General features: G+C 39.4%; 1 protein-coding gene and 1 pseudogene across 2 annotated transcripts; one reads left to right on the forward strand and one right to left on the reverse strand.

The window, feature by feature from the left end:
- Nucleotides 1–16843, forward strand: part of LOC109826611 — a 20658-nt pseudogene extending 3815 nt beyond the window's left edge.
- Nucleotides 18660–21014, reverse strand: LOC109825958 (UPF0481 protein At3g47200-like). 2 transcript variants are annotated; one of them, XM_020392883.1, is made up of 3 exons: nt 20824–21014; nt 19731–20268; nt 18660–19473 (listed from the first exon to the last, which is right to left on the reverse strand). In XM_020392883.1, the coding sequence occupies exons 2-3, from the start codon at nt 20256–20258 to the stop codon at nt 18775–18777; spliced, it is 1227 nt and encodes a 408-aa protein (XP_020248472.1). In that variant the 5' UTR covers nt 20259–20268; nt 20824–21014; the 3' UTR covers nt 18660–18774. The 2 variants fall into 2 exon arrangements, with proteins under 2 accessions (XP_020248472.1, XP_020248471.1); XM_020392882.1 differs by having other exon boundaries at nt 19731–20296.

Genomic DNA, 27737 nt, shown 5'->3' on the forward strand with positions numbered 1-27737 from the left:
TATATATTTTTTTTCAAAACATATATACATATATATTCCTCATTTTTGTTAAAAAAAACGTTGAAAAAAAAATAAATATATATCAAATATAATTTTTCCTAGGCCATTTTCTATGGCCCAAACAAAACATAAAAAAAAAATAACAATATACAATAGGCTGGCCCAAAAATCAGGCCCAAAAGAAAAAGAAAGAAAAAAAACAAAACAAAACAACAAAATTTGAATAAGCAAGCCCGGTTGGCTAGGCTCAGACACCAAAATATTAGGCATCGATGCCAGCATCGATGCTGACATCGATGCCGGCATCATAGGCCCAAACACTATGGTTCTGGGCATCGATGCCCAGATCATGCTGTTTTTAAAACCGCAGCCCAAGCCACTTTCTTCTCTTTTCTTTCAATTCATCTTCCCATAACCGAATTCCCCCCTTTCTCAAACCTTACTTTCTTTAACCCATCCAACTTACACGAAATCAAGATCACAAGGAGGAGATTTCTTCAATTTCTAGTTCTTCTTCCTCATCTCCCCAAGGTATGATTTCTAAACTTGATTTTGTAATTTCAATTTTTGAATTCATGGATGATGTGGTGATTAAATCATGAATAATTTTGGATTATTATCATAGTTTGGATGATGTGGTGATTAAAAGTGATCAATTCAACATATTGAGGGTTTAATTTGGGGATTTGCCAAAAATTTGGGGATTTTGTCCAAAAATCCGAAAATTGGGGGGGTTTATACAAAATCCGAAAATTTCTTGGGGGTTTGAACTTAGAACTCAATTGAGGATGTCTTGTACAAAAATCTAAAAAAAAAATTAGGGTGTTTTATGCAAACCCAAAAATTGTTAGGGTTTTTTATGCAAAATCACATAATCTTCAGACATTCAATTGAGTATTTATTTCAAATTGAGAATAAAATCTGAAAAAAAAAAATTTGGTGTTTTATGCAAATCCAAAAAAAAAAATTTTGGGGGGGGGGGGGGGGTAAATTTGTACCGGATATTTTATTCAACAAGTGCACGGTTTAGCTTATAATTGTCATTTCAACATGTATGTTTCACCGATCAAGTTATCAAAATTTTAACATTTTTGTCTAAAAGAACAATTTTGAGGAAATTGATTGTCAAAACAAAATTCTTATAACTTGAAATTAACTCATGTTGAACAATTGGTAGCTAAATCCATTTCAAAAAAAATTAAAATAATAATAATAAGTAAATAATAATATTGAAATTTTGTTTTTTTTCCTTTTCTTTCTTTTTCTGTAGATACCCCCCAAGAAAGAAATCTCGAGCAAGTTCATCATCTTTTGATCCATCTGATACCGACATAGATAGACCCACTATTTTAGCCAGAATTGTGGGTCTTAACATTCATTTTAAGAGGGGATTTTAGATGAGTGCATTACATACATATCATTCTACAGCCACCATGTTAACTGCAGTAGGTCTTAGGAGCATGATGACTAAACCCTTAGAAAAAGCAAACATTTCATTAGTGCATGAGTTCTATTCTGGATGGGAGATTGATCCAGATAGAGAATATTCAGCTTTTTCTATCGTGAGGGGTGTTAGGGTTATTTTCGATCTTTTCACTATCCGTGCTACCCTTGACCTTGCACAACCACCCACTGATGTACCAGATTACTTCCATTTAGCCTCCACTTTACAATCTGGTACACTAGAATACAATAACATGTCTACAACCTTGTGTGGGAGGATCTTTACATCTAGTTTCGGTTCAGGAAATCTCAAACCAGAATATAGATTACTTAATCTTTTCCTGAACTTTGATTTGAAACCCACCACTGCATACTCTGTCATTACCCCACACGATATTCTCCTTCTCTTTTGGATAGCCACTGGTCAGCAATTTGATATAGTGAGGATTATATTTGTATGAATGCGCTCATCAGTGGAGAATGTGTTGGATTGGGTCAGGACACAGTCTGCATCACGTACTCAGCTCATTTACCCATATTTTATCACTAGACTCTGCCATAGATTTCATGTTCCAGTATTCTCAGAGGATAGGTTAAAAGCAGGGAATGAGTTACTAAATGATCAGACTGTGAGGAGGAGCATTTCAGGGCGAGATCAGTCCGGTCCTTTAGGTAGAGAGCCTCCTCAGCACCAGCCAGCTACACATGACCCCACTCGAGAGGAGATGGATACGATGCGGAGTCGCATGGACAGGATGCAGATTCGCATGGACAGAATGCAGAGTCAGATGCACAGGATGCAGCGGCATATACACGACATACATGGTCAGATGAGCTACTCCACCGATACCCTAGTATATTTGGCGAGAGGATGGCAGAGAGAACATGGAGATACATATGGACCTCCACCTGAGCTTCATAGTTATATCACACCATTTCAGCCAGATGATTTCCCAGGAGAGGATGAGGCGGGACCGAGTTTAGCAGCTGCCGCTGATGATGTGGATGACGATATATCAGGAGATGAGCAGTGAGGGATGTTCTTTTTATTTTACCCTGTCTTTGATTTTTATTTTGTCATGGACTTATTAAACTATGATATTTTGGATATTATTTGCCTTGAGGACACTGCAAAGTCTGGGTATGGGTGTAGGCGTCTAAAAATGCCTATCTTATCTAAAGCATTCCAGACTCCTCAATAAAAGAATGAGTCTGGAATACTTTGGAGGGGGTATCTGTAGGCGTCTAAAAATGCCTATAGGTGTCCGCACACAGCTTGAGACAGAGAGAAGACGACGAACATCATTATCCGAGTCTAAGAGGATTATCTGACGCCGACAAGCGCCTGAAGCAAAACGGCGAATCAAGTGACCTGCGCGCTCGATAGTCAGCTCGCGCGCGCCAATCAGCTCACATGCGTCAATCAACACGTGCGCGTCAATCAGTTCATGCGCGTCGATCAACACGCGCGTGACAATCAGTTCGTGCACGTCGATCAACACACGTGCGTCAATCAACACGCGCGTATAGCAACCAACGTGCGTTCGACAGTCAATCCCGCAATGAAGTATGCAAGTCAACAAGACGGTCAAACTCGCAAAACGGGAGAAACTACAAATCTCGAAAGAGTCGGAAAACCAAAAAATGTAAGACTACGGAACCCGCGCCGAGGCGGGACGGCCGAAACTGACCCGCACCAGCGCGGGTCGGCCGAAACCGACCCGCACCAGCGCGGGTCGGCTTTGGCCGAACCGCGCTGACCCGCGCAAGCGCGGGTAAGACTTGTCCTGCGCGCACTGTTTTGACCCGGTTCGGTTTTTGATGGTTTTTCTCGAGATTTGTTGGTTCCTGAGCATCCCAACTGACTTGATATCATCTACAAACGTGGTTAGGCTGTTATTGACTAAAGATAAGGCGAAATCACTTATTCTCATCCAAATAACCGCTTCCGAAGCCCTATAAATACAAGCTTAGGGCCTCCTTTCAGCGGGGGCGATTGATTATCAAGACGAGGAGGTGCTGCCGGATTGTGGAGTCAAAGGAGCACAAATTTTAGCGAGGATTGACAGATCTTGGCGAGTTCTTCGGCATAAAGAAGGAGAGTTCGAGAAATCCGACGCCCGTTCCCGTCCGTCCATTGAGATTAGGCTTGGTCTTAATCTCGAGAAGAGCCCTGATTTCGCTTGGTCGATCTCAGCGCTTCAAATCAAATACTTCCTCGGTGAAGACGAAGCTCTGTCGAATTTTTCATCAACCGGATCCAGATCAAAGGCGGTCCACGGATAAACCCCGGCACAGGCAAAGATCCCACGCAAGCAGAAGACCGATAAACGATCTGCCTGCGTTTGTTTTGAACGAGAGTTGTATTTTTTTATTTTCATTATGTAAGAGTCTTATAAAAAGACCATCTTTTTGTATTTTTATTGTAACGACCGAAGTTGTAATGAATACCGCAATGAATATAACAATTTTCGACGCAAACAAACTGGCGACCACAGTGGGAGCCAACAGCTTCGCTGTCGGAGCTGTCGTGTCACAACCTCGGATCTGCATCCCGGTTGAAGAAGTGGTCGAGTACGAGTTCGACCAACTGAAGTTCGAGGAATATCTGTCGTCCTCCTCCTCCAGATCCTCCGCCTCTCGCAAGCGAAGGAAGATCAACGCCCCCGTTGTTGCGGTAGCTGAACCTTGCAACGCCCTTCCGACCTCCAATGAGTCCGGATCTGCAGATCTGAACTCCTCCTCAATCAAGGAATTGAGTACAGAAGGCACGCCCATTTTATCGAAGAGAGCTCGTCAAAGGCAGCGCCAACGCTGTGCGCGCCAACTCGCTAGAGCCTTGGAGTCAATTGACGGGATCCGTTACGAGGCGGATCTGAAAATTAGGCAACGCCAAGCAGCCCAACAGCGGACATATGTCCTCCCCTCCAAACCAATAGCAAATGAATGAGTCCAAATCAAAAGGATCCGTTCAACTCTGGAGGAGCGAATTCAAAAGCGCCGCGCGCTTGCGCGCACGCGAATTCTTGTGCAAAAAGCACAAAAGATGCAGAAGAAGGACATAGCTAAGAAACAACCAAGACTACATCAAACTTGGAGGCCAAAATCCAAAACGGCAGCCGAGAAGATCGAGAATCACGGGTCACTTGAATCCGACCCGCCGGCACGCGGGTCACTCCGATCCGACCCGTTAATTTGCAGGTCACTTCAATCCGCCCCGCCAATTTGCAGGTCACTTCAATCTGACCCACCAATTTGCAGGTCACTCAAATCCGACCCGTCAATTTGCAGGTCACTCCGATCCGACCTGCCAATTTGCAGGTCACTTCAATCCGACCCTTGAATTTGCAGGTCACTCCAATCTGACCCGCCGATTCACAGGTCACCCAGATCCGACCCGCGGTACACTCAAGTCTGACCCGCGTCAGGGTAAAGACAGAAGAAGTTATGCACATGTTTCGTTGATCCCTTCGAGTTCCGCACCTCCGACGGAGCACCGGGATAGTGTGGACTTGTCCCATTTCAAGGTGAGGATAGTCAATCGACTGGGTCCTTTGCACGAGGATCGAGGTAAAGTTCTGATCGAAGAATGCTTGGGTCCGGTGACTGAACCCCGAGCGACTCGTCGAGCTGCGGGTCGCACACGCCCTCGCAACAATTTCAAGCCTTCTTATAAAGGAAAAACTCCAATTTCTACCCGCCTGGGGGTGTTTATCCAAAACCAAGAGCCTGTTGAGATCCTGCACTCCCAAAAGTGTAGTTCTAAATACGTGACTCTTAAGAATGCTAATAAAGCAGCAAATCTCCTGAAAGAAACATATTCATCTGACGATGACAACGTTATACCAGGGGAGTCATGTCAACACACGATAGGTTGCTCCGGTCATCTGACCGATGAGTTGTACTATCGGGCTGGGGGTATGAACGAGTCTCGGAAGAGATATGCCCGAGAAACCAAATCTCACTGCCCGTGCACCCCGCTCCGCAGAGGGTCTCCGTATTCGAGAGGATCTCCAACGGAATGACTAAGTCCAAACCAAAGCGTCTCCGTAAAAAGCGATCGGTTGTTCAAGGTGACGAACTCCCAAAAGTCACAATAAATATGGCTGATAAGGGAAAGTCGATTCGACCTTCTAGCTCTGACCCGCTTATATCTCATCGTCTAACCCGGTTGCGATCAGGGACCACTAGATGCAGGGACAACCAAAGAATGCAGAGAGGGTTATCGTCGGACGATGACGCATCGGATGCTAACTCTGCAGTCGCTTCTGACAATACGGTATCTAGCCCAGGGCAATCCCGCGAAGTGTTTATGATTAACACCGAAGAAGCAACTAAAATGGTTGAGGATGCTCTAGCCAAGCAGAAGCAAGCATTTAAATTCGAAATAGAAACGGCTATGCAAAGCCCCGATACGAGCGAGGATGAGAAAGTAAAAGATCTCGAGAGCAAAATCAACGCTCTAATGTCTGCTCAAGAGGTGAAAAGGACCGGCATTCCATGTCCCTATCCAAGAAAGTGGGATTCAATAGCATACCCGGTGAAGTTCAACCTGATTAACTTCACGCCGTTTGACGGGAATGGTTCGCCCACACAGCATCTGATCTACTTCAAGTCCCACTTGGGTATGATCTCCGGCAATGAAGTCTTGATGGTTCGGTCATTCGTTAGCACCCTTCGCGGGCCGGCCTTCGATTGGTACCGCCGTCTCAAGCCCGAAAGTATTAACAACTGGGACGATATGGAGAGCTCATTCCTCAGCAGTTTCTTTGATGACGACGACGAGGTATCCATCAGGACACTTTTCGATGAAAAACAAGAAGATGATGAAACAGTCGATGACTTCGTCAAACGCTTCAGGAATAAGGCAATGAATTGCCGAGATCCGATCACGGAGGACTTCATCCTCCAGACATGTCATAACTACCTATCTATTGAGATATTGGAAGTTATGGGAGTCGCACCGTCCAACACTTGGAAAGACTTGAAGGTGCGCGGTGAACAAGTCGAACGCTTCCTCCGAAGGAAGAAGGCCGAAAGAAGTCAACTGACGGCTAATTCTCTGAAATCAAATTTCGCCTCCCGTAGTAAAGGGAAAACACCTGCAGCAGCTGTTGACGCCAATCAGACGTCGCAACAGCAACCCCGAAGACAGCAGAAGACTTCGGGTTCAAGACTCCAAAAAGAGTACTCCTTCAAGGATGAAGATGTTCCAGCCATTTTCGAGTCCCTCCTTGAAAACAACAAGATCAAGCTGCCACCTGTCGTAAATCAGGAGGAAGCTGACAATACTGCGGATCCAAAATATTGTGCGTACCACAGGAGGATCTTTCATCCCACCAAGGATTGCTTTGCGCTCAAAAATAGCATCCAAACCTTGATTGAAGCCGGCGTTATATCGCTCAATTGAGACGAATGAAGACTCCGACAAGTTTAAGAGTATAAACTGCTCCTTCTCACACTCCAAAGAGTATATGAGTATAAACTGCTTCTCGGTCATCCAACTAAGTACAATGTTAAACCCGGTTTCGCAAAGGAAGCTGGGGGTGGATGATTTATGTAACGGGAAGTTCCTGGAGAATCTTATATTCTTAAGGATAACCCGAACATGCGACTGAGGATAACGTACTCCTCGTTACACCTAGTTTTGCAAAGAAAGCTGGGGGTGGATAATTCATGTAACGGAAAGTTCCCGGAAGAATGTTAAATGTAATATTCTTAGGGATAACATGATCATTATGAACAAAGTGATAAACATTAAACTCCTAGTATGACTTCCAAATACTCTTTTGCTGAGATGAGATTCGATCACTTCAATAGATCAATCTTCCCTCACAAAACTCTCATTGGTGCTTAACGACTCACTGTCTCCCACCACAAAATCCCCCACCGATCAGACTAATTGACGGTGGGACCACCAAAATTCTTTCCTGTTTAATCCATTCAAACTCCCGCTATGTTCGTACACTCAACACTTTCATGGTTAGAGTCCAGATATAATGCTTAGAATTTTGATCTGTCAATCCTTGACGAAATGTCAAACCCCTTCGTGCTAAGTCATTATCACTTAAACCAAGAACCCCTACTGAGTGATTTGTACAAGTCAATACTCTCGCTGTGATTTGTACTCCCACTCCCAATATCCACTTGGTCAAACCTTCCTACAGTTAGGACCACAACCAAAATCCTCCTCTCGATTCCTTCAATGAACGAGAGGTCCACAAATCGAGCGATCAAACCTTCCTACAGTTAGGGTCGCCTCAAACCTCCCACCTGGTCAAACCTTCCTACAATTAGGACCAAAACCACAATTCCCTCTCGAAAAACGAGAAATTCATCTTTAGTTTGGTAATCAAACCTTCCGACAGTTAGGGTTATCCGAATCTTTTTGATTCTCGGAGTGGAGATCCCACTCTTAGTTTCACATTCCCGGATTCTTGAAGTGGAGATCCCACTTTGAGTTTCCTTTTACAACTAGAGATAGAATATAAAATTCTTCCTCTTCAGCTTTGGAAGATAGAATATAAAATTCTTCCTCTCCCGTTTCGGGTTCGTCTTTGCCCCAAGAGAAGACACCACCTTTTCAACTCCTAAAATCCATGCCTCACAGGCACGGGGAATTTTATCCCGAATCCTGAGTAGGGATAAGTCAATGCCTAACACGCGTTGCCGGTTTAGTCTTTCACCGATTGAAAAAGACACCAGAATCCAGTCTGGGGCATTTTATCCCGAAGCCTAAGTAGGGATAAGTCAATGCTTAACCCGCGTTGCTGGGTGGTTCGTTCCCGTAAAAACAACCGAGTCTACGTATTCAGCATCGTAGCAACAAAAATCCATGTCTTTTATGCACGGGGAATTTTATCCCGAATCCTGAGCAGGGATAAGTCAACGCCTAACACGCGTTGCCGGTTAGCTCTTAACCGTAAAAAGAACAAAAGCTCACATGTTCGACATTGTGGTAGGTTGTTATTCATAACGCCAAAATCCGTGCTTCACACGTACGAGGAATTTTATCCCGAATCCTGAGCAGGGATAAGTCAACGCCTAACACGCGTTGCCGGTTAGTCTTTTGCCGTAAAAAGGACAAGAGCCCACATATTTGACATTGTGGCAGGCCGTTATTAATAACGCCAAAATCCGCGCCTCACACGCGCGGGGAATTTTATCCCGAACCCTAAGTAGGGATAAGTCAACGCCTAACTCGCGTTGCCGGTTTAGTCTTTCACTGATTGAAGAAGACACCAGAATTCCAATCTGGGGACATTTATCCTGAAGCCTAAGTAGGGATAAGTCATCGTCTAACGCACGTTGCCGGGTAGCCTATTGCTGTAACAATGGCGAAGTCTACGTATTCAATATTGTAGCATCAAGTCTAAGGGAGTTCATTCCTTTAACACAACGTCACATGCGGAACGAAATTAAACAATTCGCATGCAAGCCCGATTCAAACAGTAATCGGTAAAGGCACGCTAAATCCGTTGAAGGCTGAGGGTTTGCCAAAAACCTTAAAGTCTACGTCTGATACACGTCGCTGTTTAGTTTTTTCACAGGAGAAAGACGAAGTCTACGTATTTAATATCGTAGCACTAAAAGAGTTAACTCGAAGTCTACGTATTTAATATCGTAGCACTAAAAGAGTTAACTCTTTTAGCATAACGTTACATGCGAAACAGACTTAAACAATCTGCATGCTAGCCCGACTCAAACGGTAGTCAGTAAAGGCTTATCAAACCCGTTGATGGCTGAGAATTTACCAAAAATTCTATAAATGCGAGTCATTGACGTATCAGCTTCATTAGTTGGTCTCATGACTTGAACATCCAACAAACTTCAGGATAAGATTCACACGTGCAGATGAATCAGCTTTAATAGTTGGTCCTGCAGCCCAACATTCGGGACCTTCACGCTCCAATGCTTTAAGAGCTTAAACTGTGTAGACTCCAGTGAACGTACGAGTATAAACTGTGTTAACGCCGGTCAACGCGTTACAGTAAAGATCGATGCCGGTCAACGCATCAGCAATTTCGCCAAAATAAGGCAAAAGATGACTCCAAGGATTTCAGTTACAATCAGATATGAATTCCCGATGGAGAGGATTAGTTCAAAGTCAACTCAATGGCAAGAGCTAAGTTCAGAAAGTTACACACCAATCTCAGTTCAAGATTTTGACAGCGGTCAGACGATAAACGCAGCGCCGGAAGAACTTCACCTATTCGACAAAACAATGAATAGATTGAAGACTGAAGAAGTTGAATTGAGATAGTTCAAGGTCACTCTACGAAATTGAGGAGATGGCCTATCTTATCCAAAGCACTCCAGACTCCTCAATAAAAGAATACCTCACCTAAAATCTCGTTTCGATTTGACAGCTACAGCTGTTTATAAATGGACCACTGAGGTCAAATCAAAAAGTCATTCGACTTTTCCCTTTCTTACTTGATTTCTAAACAGGGCTACTGTTCATCTTCTCCAGCGCTTCAACGGAGGAAAAGATCCGTTCCTGAATATTCCGCCCATCTTCGTCTTCCACTTCACGGTTGCCATGGGACCCAAGAAGAAAATGGCCTCCAAATCGAAGACCGCCCAAGCTCCGGATGTTCCTTTGGATGGAGCCTCCGGGGATGATCAGGTTCTCACGCCTTCGTCGCTAGTTCCTTCAACCAGATTGAGCCATTGGGGGTGGGTTCAGCAGATCTCCCATTTTCGACCCTTGATTGGCGATCCGTATTCCATCTTTAAACTCGAGAGATAATTCTCAGTGTTTACCAATTAAACGTATGGCTAGCTCCATCGTTCCTTGTGTTTAGAATTTTGGATGCAGGTTGAGACCCTGCGTTCGGGTTTCCGAACGCATGTCCGAACCTTGCGTTCAAAATTTTAGAGACCTTGCGTTCAATAATCCGAACGCAGGTCTAAAGCTTGCGTTCCAAACTTTAGATACGGGTTGAGACCCTGCGTTTAATGGCCTGGACGCCAGTCTGAACTTTGGAGGGGGTATCTGTAGGCGTCTAAAAATACCTATAGGTGTCCGCACACAGCTTGAGACAGAGAGAAGACGACGAACATCGTTATCCGAGTCTAAGAGGATTATCTGACGCCGACAAGCGCCTGAAGCAAAACGGCGAATCAAGTGACCTGCGCGCTCGACAGTCAGCTCGCGCGCGCCAATCAGCTCGCATGCGTCAATCAACACGCGCGCGTCAATCAGTTCATGCGCGTCGATCAACACACGCGTGACAATCAGTTCGTGCACGTCGATCAACACACGTGCGTCAATCAACACGCGCGTATATCAACCAACGTGCGTTCGACAGTCAATCCCGCAACGAAGTATGCAAGTCAACAAGACGGTCAAACATGCAAAACGGGAGAAACTACAAATCTCGGAAGAGTCGGAAAACCAAAAAATGTCAGACTTCGGAACCCGCGCCGATGCGGGACGGCCGAAACTGACCCGCACTAGCGCGGGTCGGGGTCGGTTCCATCCGACCCGCGCAAGCGCGGGTCGGATCCATCCGACCCGCGCAAGCGCGGGTCAGACTTGTCCTGCGCGCGCTGTTTCGATCGGGTTCGGTTTTTGATGGTTTTTCTCGAGATTTGTTGGTTCCAGGGGTTTCTAACTGACCTGATATCATCCCCAAACGTGGTTAGGCTGTTGTTAACTGAAGATAGAGCCAAATCACTTGTTCTCATCCAAATAACCGCTTCTGAAGCTTATAAATACGAGCTCGGGTGCTCATTTCTGGGGGGCGATTGATTATCAAGACGAGGAGGTGCTGCCGGATTGTGGAGTCAAAGGAGCACGAATTTCAGCGAGGGTTGACAGATCTTGGCGAGTTCTTCGGCATAAAGAAGGAGAGTTCGAGAGATCCGACGCCCGTTCTCGTCCGTCCCTTGAGATTAGGCTTAGTCTTAATCTCGAGAAGAGCCCTGATTTCGCTTGGTCGATCTCAGCGCTTCAAATCAAATACTTCCTCGGTGAAGACGAAGCTCTGCCGAATTTTTCATCAACCGGATCCAGATCAAAGGCGGTCCACGGATAAACCCCGGCACAGGCAAAGATCCCACGCAAGCAGAAGACCGATAAACGATCTCCCTGCGTTTGTTTTGAACAAGAGTTGTATTTTTTTTATTTTCATTGTGTAAGAGTTTTATAAAAAGACCATCTTTTTGTATTTTCATTGTAACGACCGAAGTTGTAATGAATACCGCAATGAATATAATAATTTTCGACGCAAACAATGGGGGTGTAAGCTAGTTAGCTTTTGTTTATATTTTGCTAGTTAGTATTTTGTTTCAGTATTTTTTCTCCCAGCATTTTTTTTGTTAGTTTTAGTAAAAAAATTTATAAAAATATTATCACTTGCCAAATTAATAGAGTTAAGTAATAACTGATCTAATTGATAGATTTTAAATTTTCTAATTCCTACTTAGTGACATACTCAAGTTCACCTTTTATGATAACTCCAAATAAAATTCTTAAGAAATAATTTTTCAAGTAGTATACTTTACTTAAGTCTTATCTTAGATTTTTAATTAAAAATAATGAAATTTTTGCATGCTTAACTTAGAGTTGAAAATATTTTTTTTAAGTTATCTTGATTTACACATTTTTTCAGACTATATATACTTACACACATATATATATATTAAAAAAAACTAACCTTATAAAAGAAGAGTGCGAAAAATGTACACAAAAAAAAACTCTTAGATTCAAGGTGATTCTATCGTATAAAGTCTAAGTTGACTGAGTAATTAAGCCTAAGGAGTATTTTTATACTTAATGACCTAAGCCCAATTGGGTTGGGATTCATTGGCCCAAAACTCGTTAAATGGTCACTTAGAAAGCCCGTTAAAATAGAAAACAATCATCAAGAATTAAAAAGTGAAAAAAAAAATTAAATTATATACATATAACACTAACCAATTTTTTTATATATATTGTTGTTTTGTATATATGGTTTTGAAAAATAATTTTTGATCAAGAGACTTGAAAGTTATTTAAAACAAAGAGTTAGCATGTTCTTTTCAAAACTTTTTAATTAAATCTCTAAGACTTGACTTGGTTTTGTATTGCTATAATGAAAAAGATTTTCTAAAAGAGTTACATTGGAGTTATATATAAAAATGTTTTCTTGATTATTAACTAGCTTCAATTAGAATGTCTAAATATATCAAGGAAAAATAGTTATTTACTGACTTATTTAACTTGGCAAGATTGACCGAATTTTATGGGTATATTTACTGCAAACCCTCACGAGACTACAACTCGTCCACTAGGATAACCTAGGGGTTTAAAGGCTTGTTTTATGCGCTAAATACAACCGCGATTCCTGCGAAAGTGAGTTATAATTTTCTTTTTATTTTCTTTGCTAGAGGAATAGCAAGAGTTTTATACCCTTATTATCTATTTTATATGAATAAATATACCACTAATAATTATTTTTATCTTTTAATTGCAGGTTAATGAAGAATAAATCTCAAACTCCAATCTCTCAACAAAAACCCGTTGATTAAATGAAGAAATGAAGCAAAGAAGCCCATTAGAAAATCAATTTCTAAATTATCCAAAAGCCCAAAAGAAGAAAAATATCCAAGCCCAAAAGTCAAGCAAAGCCCAAAGTCCAAAGCCCAAAAGCAAACAACAAGGAATTCTACGGACAGCAAAAGAAGAGAGGCAGGCATAGATGCCTGCATCGATGGGAGCATCGATGCCCGCATCGATGCCTGTATCGATGCCAGCATCGATGCCCCTATCGATGCTGGTATCGATACCCCTATCGATGCTGGTATCGATACACTAGGCAGTTAGTTACGAATCTAAGGCTGAAATTTATTATTTTTGGATAAGATTTTAATCTAATAGCTCTCATTCACTGATGTTTGCTATAAATAGGGGTAGAGAGTGAGGGGTTAGAGGTATGAAAAATTTTGTAACTCCATTTGGAGAGGAGGGCTACTCTTAATTGAGAAGGCCTTCCAAAAATTGTAACTTTTGTTGAAATTAATAATAATTATTTTTCTCCTCTTTGAACTTTCTTTTCTCCTCTTTGTTGAATGATGAGGATGGAGATGAAGAGCAATTTGAAGGTTTACATTTCTTTTATTTTCCTCTTTTATTTCTTTTTTGTAATTTCTTTATTATTGCTTATTAGTTAGATTTACATTCATGCTTGTAGTGTAGATTTATTTTCTTATCTTTTTATTTTATTTTATACTTTAATTTGTAGAGTAGATTTATTTTCTTGCATTTAATTTCTACAATTTATTTTGTAGTTTAGATTTTTATTCTTTGTAGTTAGATTTATTTCTTGTTCATAGTTTAGATTTTTCTTTTCTTTTTATTTTTGTAATTAGTTCTTTTTCTTCTTATTTTTATTTCTTGAGATGTGAAATTAATTCTTGTAGGAATCTTAGAATCGTATAAAACTAGTCTAATTTCCTTTATATTGCATGAATTTTTCTCTTTCACTTAAAATGTTCATGTTTAGGATAATCAACTAGAGAACTAATCGGTAGAAGAAGAATTTGATAATCTATACTTATCTTAAATGGTTTGATAGGTTATGCTTATGAATTCTAGGATTATTATCTTCTTATTGTTCTTATCATGAATAGTAATTTTGACTTAGATGATAATTTGATAGGTTATACTTTCCTTAAATAGTTTGATAGTCTATGCTTAATAAATCTAAGTTGAATTATAATAAAAAGAGAATAGTTTGTATTTTGTAATTAAAATTAGCTAGTGGATTATATTCTAGATTTCTTCCTCTTTTGAATCCTCCATCTTGACTTTCTTAAGCTTTCTTTTCATTCTTGGTTTTATTTCTTGATTTTATTCATTCTTCTTTCTTGCCTTGTGATTTCTATTCTTTGATTCTTATTTCTTTCTCTAAAATTCAATTTATTGTTACTTGCACATAAATAAAAACAACCACTCATCATATCTCTGTCCACAATCACACTTATTCTTTAATCCTATTTTTGTCACGCACACAATATAAGAACCAATTCTTATAATCTCTTAAAATCACCTTCCTCGTGGGATCGATAATTTTTTATACTATAACTTGATCAATTGTGCACTTGCAATTTTGGTACATAATTATACCGCATTATTTTCACATAGAAAGACCTAGTCTTTATACATATAATACAAAAGAATTGACTTTTATTCATAAACTAGTCAATTTGGATCTATAAAACATGTTAAAAACTCTTTAAAAACATTTTAAAAACTAGGAGGGGGATTAGCAGAGATGAACTCGCCTGAGATTTGTAGAAAAACGTTTAAGATGGCAAACCAAAGAAGATCTCCAATCCAAAAGCCAAAAACCACACAAAATCCCGCTCAAACGCCTCCAATCTTTTCCAAGAATCAAGTTAGGGTTTATGGAGGTTTGGTGGCTGTTAGGGTTCTTAGAAAAACTGAGAAAATTCGTAAAAGATTGATATATAAACCAAGAAAAACGAATATGAGCTTTAGAAATCCGAAACCAACTCAAAGGCAGAGAGAGAAAGCTTCTGTAGGTCTGCGGCAGTCGACCTGTGAGCGGCCGACGTCTGCGGTCGATCCGCGGCTGACGGTCGAACGCAGACTGGAATTTCCAGGGCTCCTCATGATATTTTGGCCATTGTAATGTTTTTGATCTTTTTGTTCCTCACAAATGAACTTATTTATACTCAACACACATAGTATCCTAGCTTACATACATTTAACTGTATTTATCAAAATAAAAACTCTAATAATATCGCATAGTTAATCACATATTAATTATATATACTATTTATATATATAGTATTATATATATATTATATTATATATAATATAATATATATATATATAATATTATATATATTATATATATATATCATATAATATATATATATATATCACTAAATTTTTGGGGTTTACATGTCAATCCACTCAGCAACACCATTTTGATGAGGCGTGCCGGGCACGGTTCTCTCCATTCTAATCCCGTGCTCATAGCAGAACTTCTTGAATCTGGTGTCTTCATATTCACTGCCATTGTCGGTCCTAAGCTTTTTTATTTTCAGACCGGTCTCATTCTCGACCATAGCTTTCTATCTCCTGAGCTTCAAACACTTCTGACTTATGCTTTAGAAAGTAGACCCACACTTTCCAAGAGTGATCATCGATAAAAGTCATAAAGTAGTGTTTTCCACCAATGGACGTGGTGGTGGTTGGCACCAAACATCTGAGTGAACGAGCTCTAGCTTCTCTTTTCTTGGGGTTCTGCCACTTGTCTGAAAGCTAACTCCCTTCTGCTTTCCAAGTATGCATTCTTCACACATATCTAAATCAACTGATTCTAGACCTGGGAGTTTTCCCTTTGTGTGCATGATCTCCATCCCCTTCTCACTCATATGACCGAGTCTCTGGTGCCACAGCTTTGAAGTCTCATTGCCTGCTACAACTGAGATCAAACAATATGCACTTACTGTCATATACAGGGTACCAGTTTTCTTGCCTCGGGCAATCGTCATTGCCCCTTTTGAGATCTTCCAATCATCTCCATAGAAAGTCATGGTGTATCCTTCGCCAGCCAACTGGCCTACGGATATTAAGTTCTTTCTCAGGTCGGGAATATGCCTGACATCCTTCAGCTCTCATACTGACCTGTTCAACTTAATTTTCACTACACCTTTACCACAATAGCACACGGTTGATCATCACCAAGGTATACGTATCCAAGAGGTTGTAGTTTCACCCGACTTCCACCATCGGATCTCCTCACTGAGAACCAGATCACGAACGTCATCGAACTTTAACTTGTTGCTTTCCGACGAGCTACTCACTGTCATGACTGTAGCGTTCCAACTCTCTGGTAGGAAAGACAAAAGTATCAACGCCCGAACTTACTCATCAAACTCAATTTCAATTGAACTCAATTGGGTTGTGACCGTATTGAGTTCATTGAGGTGTTGTGCTACTGACGCGCCTTCCGTCATTCTCAGATTGAATAACCACCGCAACAAATGAACTTTGTTTGTGCCCGATGACTTCTCATACAAATTTGAGAGTGCTGCCATAAGACCCGCCGTGGTCTTCTGCTTTGCTATGTTGAAAGTAACATTGCGGGTCAACATCAATCTGATAATACTGAGGGCTTGTCTGTCTAGAAGGATCTACTCATCTTCCTTCATCGACTCCGGCTTCTTCTCCGATAGTGGTTGATATAGATTTTTCTATTATAGATAATCATCTATCTGTATTTTTCAGAATTCGAAATCTGTTCCTACAAACTTCTCAAGTCTTATTTTTTTCCTCATCTATGGCCATGGCTCCCAATTGAATCTGACTTTCTCTAGATCGTTTCAGGCTCTGATACCAGTTGTTGGGCGATTTACGTCGAAACCCCTAAAACACTAGAAACGCAGTATAGAGAAAAGTACGCTAAGATTTAACGAGGTTCGGCAACTGCCTACATCTTCGGAAGTCACACAGTAAATTTCTTATTAATCAAACAAGAAATTACAAAACAGAGCAGATCTTAAACTGAGATCTCTCAATAAATACAAAGGATAACACTGTAGCTACAGTGTCCCTCATAAACTCCCCCTTAATTCCCTTCACCCCTCTTTAATAACCTTCTTAAAGTCCCCCCTCAAATCACTGTTGAAAGCTGAAGAGAGAGAGAGAGAGAGAGAGAGAGAGAGCACAGAGGAGAAATCGCCTCTAGGAAGAGAAGAACCGTCGCCGAAAGATCGTGAGAAGAACAACGATATCGTGCCCTAGGGTTTCCCTTTTATAGGGAAACCCTAGCTGAGCTGTCGACTGGCTGTCGACAGCCTAGATCGCACTCAAACGAGCGCTCAGGCTTGCCAATCCTCCGATCTCGCCTGCAAGTCGCGAGCCCTCCTAGAGTTCGCCAACTCGAACTCGCCTGCTCGAGTTTGCCTAAAGAACGATTCAAGCTCGACTCGCCTGCAGATATGCATCAACCTCACCAACAACAACTCGAGCTCGCCTGCACCTCATCGACTGGATTGCAAGCTCGCCTGAGGGAGCTCCTCTCCTGCTCGAGAGCTCCGCCTGCAACCACCGTGAGCTTCGTCCTCGCTTGGAAAAACTCGCCTGCAAGGTTTGGGCTTCACCCCCAATTCCAACAGGAAAGCCTTGGATTTAGAGAGGCTGATGTTGTGTGCAGAGGCCGCACTAAACTGGCTTAAACAATGTCGAATCATTGTTGCTTAATAAATTTTGGCTTGGGAAAGGAGGAATGAGTCATCAGCAAAAAAGAGATGAGACACTTGAGCCTACCTCCTATTAAATCTTATTGTCTTCCATTATTTTCTACAACTAACTCTAAAATCTTACTACCCAACCTTTCCACGCGAAAAACAAAGAGATATGGGGAGATCCGGTTGCCTTGATGTAGGCCTCTATGTAGTTGAAAGGCCTCTGTGACCTCTCCATTCCATAAGATCAAGATGCGGACAGAAGAAACACAAAATATAATCAGATTGACCCAAGAGATTAGGGAATCAAACAAAGAGAGTGTCTCTTTTAGAAAATCGCAGTTCCTTTACCCTTCATTTTTTTAATCGAATGAATCACCTCCTAAGCAACAACTATATTATCTGAAGCTTGTCTCCTCGGGATAAAGCTGCATTGATTAGGAGCAATAATCTCCTTTAAATATGGGCAAAGTCTTCCAGCCAAGACTTTTGTGATCAATTTGTATAATACATAGCACAAGCTGATGGGTCGGAATTGATTAATATTTTTTTGAACCTGAACTTTTGGAATCAAAACAAAAATATGCATCATCTTGGCAATGAATAAATTGATCACATTCTCTCTCCCATATCGTAATCAAAATTTGTGATTTAAAAAATTGATCTTTCTGCTACTTTTAGAAAGCGTAAAGATCCAAATCCTTTTCATTTTCTGCTAATTCTTAAAAAATAGATTGTGAGTAGACGTGGAAAGGAAAATTAACAATTTTTGTCTCTCACTTAAGTATTTCACTTTGGGTTTTCCCCGGTTTAATTTCACTTGTATTTTCTTCTTTCACCTAGCTAGGGGTGCGAGTACAGTGGATAACACATTGACTAATGGGGACCTAATCCCATTTGTTTGTGTTCTATCATGATTTCCCGAAAAGGACACATTTTCAATCATGTATAAGTATTCATTATTACATACAAATGATCTTGATTTATTTCTAATATAACTACCATCATATCATTTAGGAATGGTACTAATTTCCCATTTAAATTCAAAACATATCATAATTGTTTGTTAAGCGATCATAAATGTTACAACTTGTACATACATATATCCAGAATCTTACAAGATCAAGAGTTTTTGTAGAAAGGCATGATTGTGTATGTTGTCTGGATAACGGTCAGAACCAAGAGGTTAAATGCTGCCAAAAACGAGATGAAAACCCAAGGATTGCTAAGGTAAGTCTGGATGAAAATTGCACGCCACTTATGCCACCTCCTATTGCAGTAATTTTCGATATTCATATTCACATTCTCACTGTGAACATGGATCTTATCCAAGAGAGGCAATCCCTGGGTAAGACGATTGAAGAGGGAAGCAATTTCGCTATCACTTCCAGTCGTACAAGACATTATATTTGCCTTCCTGAGCAGCGCCACATCTTTATCTGTGTCGATAATATTATCCATAAATAAGACATAGTTACTCACTGTATTGTCCGTACCTTTGTGTATATGCTCGTAGGCAGTGTAATTGAGAAACATATTCTCGGTGTTACTGTGGCAGTATAGATGAGGGAGCTTCAGGACTCCGTTTGTGAAGCTGATGTCACTGTAACAGATGCTGTCAGCTAACTTGAAGCTCACCCCCGCTTGGAAGAGCTCTGTGGCGGTGCGGACAGTTAAGTCGCGGTCGTGGATGTAGTTCCCTTCTGTAGTCATTTTCCTTTTTGAAATGTCGAGCAAGTGCAGGCCTTTTCCTCTAATGGTTTTCAGTTCGGTGTCGGGGACTTCGTCACAATTTCTTATAAAGCTCTTGGAATCTTCAACCTGCTGATCAGTCATTTGTTAGCTCTTAGCACTAGTAAAGGTCCAACCCTACTGCAACGTCAAGCTTTCATTTTTATTTCATATTCTAAAAAATCAGTGCAATTCATTGAAATATGTTTTGGACTTCCTACAGAAAATAACGACCATTACAAGTCATGGAGAAAATCAGTCCCAAGAACTAAACATATATCAACTAAATCAATAGTCAAAGTCGCGAAAAATAATAAATACTAGTTTGCAGGAAGTGACCAGGTTACCTCGTGACCTCCAATTTCAATCAAGATAACAAGAAGCAGGAGCGGCAACTGATTTTCAATCCTGCGCATGTCCATCCATAGGCCACGATTCATGTACCGCCTCCAGAGCTCGTCATTGCCCCACACCATCATTTCAATAAAGAAGCATCCATCAAGGATCATCAGATCCAAAAATCGGTCCTCGTCCCTCCACGGCTCCTCCAGGCTATCGTACGCGTCCATGAGCTCCTGAATTTTAGGCCTCAGGGCCTCCCTCACCTCGTCGAGAGTCTTATTGGCCCGCTCAAGGTAGTGGGCGAGAGCCGCGTGCTTGTTGCGCTCCATGGGCTTGAGGTGGGCCTTGCCGTGGTGGTAAGGCCCCAAAGAGACGAGCTGGGGTGTGTAGGCCTTGTCGTTGAGCTCTCTCATGATGTTCGGCACCCTGTAGATGCAATGCTTCTTTCGTTTCTCTATCTCGGTCTCAGAGTTGATACTTTGGAGCTCTTCAAGGTCGATGACCCATTGGTTTTCAGCTGAGTTCTCTCCCATCTTCCTCTTTCTTTAATTTTGAGATGAAAATGATGTTGCTGGTTAGAAATGAATATATAGGTAAGGATGTGCTTCTCGTTGACTCTCATTTTTCTAGTTTTTCATTTTTCTTTTAAGGACTGCAGGATTGGTTTCTTAGTTCCTTCTTCACGTCATGACATGATAGAGGTAAGATGTGCAGTTTGTTGACTATAATCATCTAACCAAATTTGTATAGAATAATAAATAAAAATGAATGCAATCTTAAAAGGCATGATATTATTTATAGTCACAACAAAGAGGTGCATTGTATTGGCTTTAATTTTTATTTGAGAACTAGAGGAACTATATTTTCAGTAATAATCATCTACCAACTAATCCCTTTTTTTTAAATAAGAAATAACATGGAATGCAATTTTGAAAGGCATAATACTAGTTATGGTTAATTAGGACGATTCTGAATATGGTCAGACGATTCTGAATGACAATATGATCTCTCTACCATTCAAATATGAGCCCTATTTCGATGCTGTGATAAATAGTTTTTATTTTATTTTTTATTAAAAGAGCAAAACAGATATTTTACCTAGCATCTTCCGCTCTCCCACATTGTACAGCTCTAGTGCGCAATTTGCCATTCCGATCAACTGGAATCACCCACCAGAAAACCCCAACCGATGCTTTGGGCGAGCACAGTGATGCCGATCATGAGGACGACGACGAAGACAGGACACTGTGATGATGAGGACTGAAATCCGTCAAGAAGGATGAGGATGCCGACGATGGAAACACTTGGCTTAAAATAATTGCTTATTAGTCGTTTCATTTACTTCTATAGGATCACAATAATGGAGGTGAGATGTTAGCAACTTCTTAATGATTGCAACCGCCTCGCCCCGCCAACCCCCCAAGAAAAATTGTGTTTAGGTCTAAAATTTAAAATTTTTGAGAATCCGATGCAACTAAAAGCAAGTTTGACAAGTGGTCAAATTAGCTTATAAGTCACTTTTTTGACTAATAAGACATTTTTTGACATGTTTGGTAATGACTTATGTTGTCTTACAAGCCATTGAAATGAGCGGGGTACCCTACCTTTTTTTTGGTGGCTTATAAGCCATAAGGTTTGACTGAGTAAAAGTCCAATACGACCCTCACATTTCACAAAGTTCCAAGCCCTATTTATCTCTCTCCACCCTCATTAAATATTTTTTGGGTCATTTTGACAATAATGATAGGTTATAAGCCACTCATTTGCCAAACATTCTACTATTAAAAATGGATTATACCTCACTAAATTTATCAAACACTTTGGCTTATAATCCACTTATTTATAATCCGCTTGTGGGTAAGCCAAGTAGATTATAAAAACACCCTTAACTTGTTAATTGCAAAAAAAAAACACATAAATTTTTAAAATACATAAAAATATTGCTAAAATTTTAAAATACAAAAACCACACCAAAAAATTAGGAATTATAAAGAGCCCGTAAAAATTTAGAATTTGTAAAAAATATCCTAAAATTTTCAAAATTTTCAAAAAATCCTCAAAAATAAAAAATTTATTAAAAAAACACCTTAAATGTAAAATTTTAGGAAAAAACACAAAAATTTCAAACCTACAAACAGTATATATCGAAAATCTATTATGAGCAGCATCGCAAAAATTTGTAATCTATAGAAAATAACCTAAAAGTTTCAAATTGCAAAAAGATCCCAAAAAATTAAAAAAACCCCAAAGATCTAAATATAAAAAACACAAGGATGTATACTTTTTGGGATTTTTTGCAATTGCTGAAATTTATAGGGTCTTTTTTGCATATTATAAATTTTAAGGTGCTGCTCACAATAGATTTTCGGTAATATTGTTTGTAGGTTTGAATTTTTTAGGTGTTTTTTGCTAAATTTACAGTGTATTTTTGGTATTTTAAATTTTTGGGAATGCTTTTATAAAATTTTTAGATTTTTAGGTGTTTTTTGTAATTAAAATAGTTAAGGCAGTTTTTTACAAGCTCAAAAAAATTAGAGGAAAGGGAAATAAAATGGAGGGAGAGAAAGGGGTAAAATGGTTTACAAATTTTTTTAGAGTGGGCCACATAGTTATGTAGTATATTTGGGAGGATGGGTTTAAAAATAAATACACAGTTATTTAGGTTTATAGAAACAAATAAAATAATTTGGGTTTAAAAGTAAATCAGGGTAAATCCTTGGGTCTGAAGGCAAAACTACTATAAATAATGATAGTTGATTAGTTATTTTGATTCAGTAGATACTTCTTTATTGTCCATAAGATACATTATCCAGATTTAATGGTTGTGTTTGACAAAATGCGTGTATTTCTTCTCAAATATTGAAGTTATCTATTTAGTGGATATCATGCTTAGACAATTTAATTTATTCTCATCTGTTTCTGCTTAATATTTCTGTGATATTGATGTTATTTTGAAGAGACCTATACTTTTAATGTATATTTGTATTATGAGTGGTTTTGGACAGTGGCGGACCTATTCATGTTCAAAGTGGTTCACTTGAACCACCTGAAATTTTGCTAAATGAATAGGTATCGTGGCCGTGGTTTTCGGGTTCAACCGTCGGATGTAGCCGCCAACCTCGGTCCTTTCGATATACTGAGGGTGATCTGAGCCGTCGAATTTGATCGTGGCCACGTCTTCTGTCCGTTAGGGTTTTCGCTTTTCGAGGGCAGTCGTGGCCACGTGGACAACTCCGCCCTTCTAATTCAGCCATTTTCCTCCATTGGGAGTTATCGTGCTCTCAAATCTTGAAAGGAACATCCCAGGAAAGAATTCCCGCTTCATCCTACAATGGCTCCGAAATCTAAGAGATGCAAAGTGAGAGGTGCGGGCCCCGGACGTTATTCCGACCGTCTCTCCGCTGGTATGCCTGCCGGTGCTCTGGAGCCGCGCCCAGGTATGTTGATGGGTTCGTTTGGGCGATCTTTTGTAAGTCTTAGGCGTCGGACTTTAGGGAGATGAGTGTTACTCATTTCCCCGATTTGGGGCAAAGTTTGCCCTAGTTTGCCTTTAGAGGAGGGGTACCGTCCCTGTAGGTGAATCCTTCAGTGGGGAGGAGGCGAACTTCCTTTTCGTAAGGCGAGTTCGGCCCTTTCCCATTGGAGGGGATATCGTTTGAACAAAAAAATTAACACATATTTTGAACCACCACTAAAAAGGCTCTAGATCCGCCACTGGTTTTGGATGTATATACAAAAACATATTACCTAGTATTTACAGATCAATTTATATTTTTGGTTCTATAACTATTTTGCCTACCAAGTCACACCTGTGTGTGGAATGTGACATCGATGAAGCTCATTATTCGATGTTTCAGTTTGTCTCGGAGGAACGAAGATGTATGAAGACCTAAAGTTTTTGGGGGACGGTATGAAAGGTGCCATTGTCGAATATGTGTTCAAGTGCCTCACATATGAACAAGTGAAGGCAGAGCACCAAAAGACTACTACTGGCCTATTGCAACTTTTAGGAATACCAAAATGGAAGCGGGAGCACACTCCTATAGATATTGTGACAACTTTTCTTAGGAGCCAGAAGTGTAATAGTATGGTTTGGGTGATCATTGATCAATATACTTAGAGCACTCATTTTATATCTTTTCGAGTTGGGCAAACTACTGAATGGTTAGCAGAGTTTTTATATACAAGAATTAGTACAACTTCATGGGGTACCAATTTTTATTGCTTCAGATCAAGACACACAATTTGTCTCTCAGTTTTGATAAAATTTACAAGAGAGGTCAGGCACTAGATTAAAATTTAGCACCACTTATCATCTACAAACCAATGGATAATGAAGTGACTATTCAGATATTGGAGGACATGCTTTGAGCATGCATGTTAGACTTTAGAGGTTCATGGAAAGATTACTTACATCTTATAGTATTTTCTTACAATAACAGTCACAAATCTAGCATTAAGATGACCTCATTTGAGGCATTGTATGGGAGGAAATGCGGATCACTGTTATGTTAGGATGGAGTAGGAAAGAAGAAATTATTAGGTCCTAAGCTCATCTAATTATTTAAGGAGAAGATTAAAGTAGACTGCAAGCATCCTAAGACAGCTCAGGAGAGATGTCGCAAATGGGTAGATATAGGTAGAAGACTTTTAGAATTCAAAGTCTGAGATCATGTGTTTCTCAGGATTCTACTGACTCATAGAGTTAATCATTTTGGTACTCATGGAAAGTTGAGTACGTTGTATATCAAACTGTTTGATAGAATAGAACAAGTAGGCAATGTAGCATACAGGTTAGAATTTCTGCCATCATTGCAAGGTGTGCATAATGTGATCCACATGTTGCGGCTAAGGAAGTATGTAGCTAATGAGAGTCACATTTTAGATCATTCGAAGCTGACAAACAAAGTGAACTTATCTTAAACTCAATATCTGACTTCAATCGTTGATCGCAGGGTGAACCACCTAAAGAACAATGTCATTCCTTTAGTGCTTTTGCAATAGAATCTGCACTTACCCAATGAAGTTGCTTGGGAGTGAGAGATTCAATAGCAGATAATTACCAAATTTGTTAGACGTACACATCTACCTTGTTTAGAATTTTCAAGGATGAAATTTATTATAAGAAGACAGGACGTAAGGCCCCGGATTTTTTTACTAAATTATATATTTAATTGAGGGGATTACAAAATTGTATAATTATTTCTACTCGATGTGATGAAATTCTATAAAGTATAACTTTATTAGACCAATATTCATGTTAAATCATGAAATGGACCTCATATTAAAGGAACTTTTTACATATAACCTAAGGGTTACAAGAGTAAAAGAAATAATATTTGAAAATAGGTCAAGTGCCTACAAATACCCCTTAAACTTAGGGTTTCATTTCTTTTTTTAAAACACAATCTTGGGAGCAAGAGTTGTACGGGAGAAGTAGGCTAGAGATAGGAGATTCAGCAAGAGAAAATGATTTTTTAAATTTAGACAAGGGTTTTCTTGACTTTGTTCATAATATATGGGGTTATTCATGATCTAACACTCGATGATTTTCCTTTGAAATCTGATACAAACCCTAGAAAATTCATGTTAATCTTATTAGGTTTCGTAAATGATGTTTTCCTGATGTATTATGTAAATTATCATTACATTTAATAAGGTTTACCTATACACAGATCGAAAGAATTAGAAGACATGCACAAAACCTATACGAAACCCTAGTTCTTCATTTTTCTTTGTTGCTTATCTTAAAAAATATGTAAAAACATGGTGTTTTAGTCCATTTAACAATTCCAAGAAGTTACAATGTGACTGGAGGTAAAATGATGAAGAAAAAAGTCATAGCAGATCAATCGTGCAGGACCAGCAATGCATCAGCGACATGACAACATCAGATGTCTGAAGCAAATTCAGACATCTGGTTGTCTGATAGTAGATGTCTAATTCATAATCAGATGTCTCGTCCAGTAAGTTAGATGTCTTATTGGTGTTTGATAGAAATATATTTTTGATTTGTTTCTCAGAGACATTTGGATCCTTTAGGGGAGGCGTCTGGTTGTAAGTTAAGACATCTGGGTGTTAGCCATCTAATTTGTTTGTTTTATATTGTTTATCCATTAATTTATAGTAAGTCTATTTAGACTATTAATCTATTTTTAATCTTTGTTTAAAAGAGAATTATAAGTAATTGATGATGTAGGAGTAGTTCCATGAGATACATACATAATATATGGAGTGTTTCAATCACTAGGATAACTCGGTACATATTAAATGAATGTAGAACTCACCAAAAGGTGAATGAATGATAAAATGAGTATCATTATGAATTAAATGGTGCAAGAGTTAATGATAAATTAGGATTTACACTGTAATCTTTGTACATGCAGAAGGATGTAGAAACCTATATCCAAGACTACGTAGCATACACCGATCTAGTTATTCCTACTACACATGTCGACTAGGATGCTAATCTCAGATCTGAGCTGTTTTAGTTAGTACTACCTAGATCGTGTAAGGTTGCCATAGGATGTGGATTTTATTGCATAAAATTACATATACAAGTTAAATAGCAATGGGATGAGAGATAAATGATGAGATCTTAAGATTGGATAGTTGGCCAAAGGACTCCGATGTGAGTACCTATTTGATAATTATGTGTTATATATGTGTAACAACCTTAAGCGGGCAGACTCAATCATTTCATATCTAAATAAGAACATAATAAATTTCTTTAGTATGTTGTTTATATTTTAATACAGACTCAATCATTTCATATCTAAATAAGAACATAATAAATTTCTTTAGTATGTTGTTTATATTTTAATATATGTTGCATGCAGAACGCGACATGTAAGAACATAATAAATTTCTTTAGTATGTTGTTTATATTTTAATATATGTTGCATGCAGAACGCGACATGATATTCATTTAAGACTTATGATCTTTTTCGTGAATCTTATATTTATTTTTGTCTAGCTAATAAGGATATATTTATTATTATGCAGCTAACCATTAATTCTTGTAGTTTCACATATTGCTCTTGCTTTGACCTTACATTTAACTTTTTTGTTGACCCCCTTCTTCACATAATGAATTGAGTCCCCCAGCAGCGGACCAAGCATACTTGAATAAGAAGTTATGAGGAAGTAGTCAGAGCCATGTAGTAGTGCTTACAAACAATGATTAGTTTAATTGTTTACTATTCAGTAGCTACTTCATGATATCATAGTTAGACACTTATCTAGTATTTGATGGCCATGTTTGAGCCAACACATGTATTTATATTAGATATTAAAGTTATCTATCTAATGGACTTGACACTTTGGGCAGCTATCATATCTCTTTCTTACTTGCACTTTGATATTTATTGTGATGTTGATGTTGTTATGATGAGACCTATGTTTTCAAGTGTATTTGTATTATGAGTGGTTGTGGATATAAACCAAAATAGGTCACATGGTATTTGTATAATACTTTATATTTCTTAATCTATAAATTTTCTGCCTACGAAGTCATTACCCATGAGCAGGGCATGACACCTATGATAAAGATTTCATTACTGTTTGGGGAGAAAGTTGATGTTTTCATTGATGTATTCATTACAACTTCAGTCGTTACAATAAAAACAAAAAGATAGTCTTTTTATAAGACTCTTACATAATAAAAATAAAAAAAAAATAAAACTCTCGTCAAAACAAATGCAACGGACGTTTATCCTCCACTGCTTGCATGAGATCTTGGCTTGTGACAGGGATGTTGATATCCATAGACCACCAAACGATCAAATCAGATCCGAAGCTTCGTTGATTCGCGAATGAATCAAGAAACCAAAGTAATTATCTTGGCAACAGTGAGATAATCACTCTTCTAGAGATCACCGCAACGGGGCAATCTCAAGGCAAAGAACCGATAAGTGTAGATCTGAGGAGCTCCTCTTCTTTATGCTGACGAACTCGATCCGATCTCCACCTCTCTTCTGAAATTCATGCTCCTTTAGTCTTTAGTTCAGCAG

Source organism: Asparagus officinalis, chromosome 10 (genome assembly GCF_001876935.1).
Source record: "Asparagus officinalis chromosome 10, Aspof.V1, whole genome shotgun sequence".
Lineage (NCBI taxonomy): Eukaryota > Viridiplantae > Streptophyta > Magnoliopsida > Asparagales > Asparagaceae > Asparagus > Asparagus officinalis.

Coding starts and splice junctions, on each gene's coding strand:
- LOC109825958 (XM_020392883.1), bottom strand. CDS start 20,258: ATGGGAGAGAACTCAGCTGAAAACCAATGGGTCATCGACCTTGAAGAG. Junction 19,474..19,730: donor TTGAAATTGGAGGTCACGAG/GTAACCTGGTCA, acceptor ACTGATCAGCAG/GTTGAAGATTCCAAGAGCTT.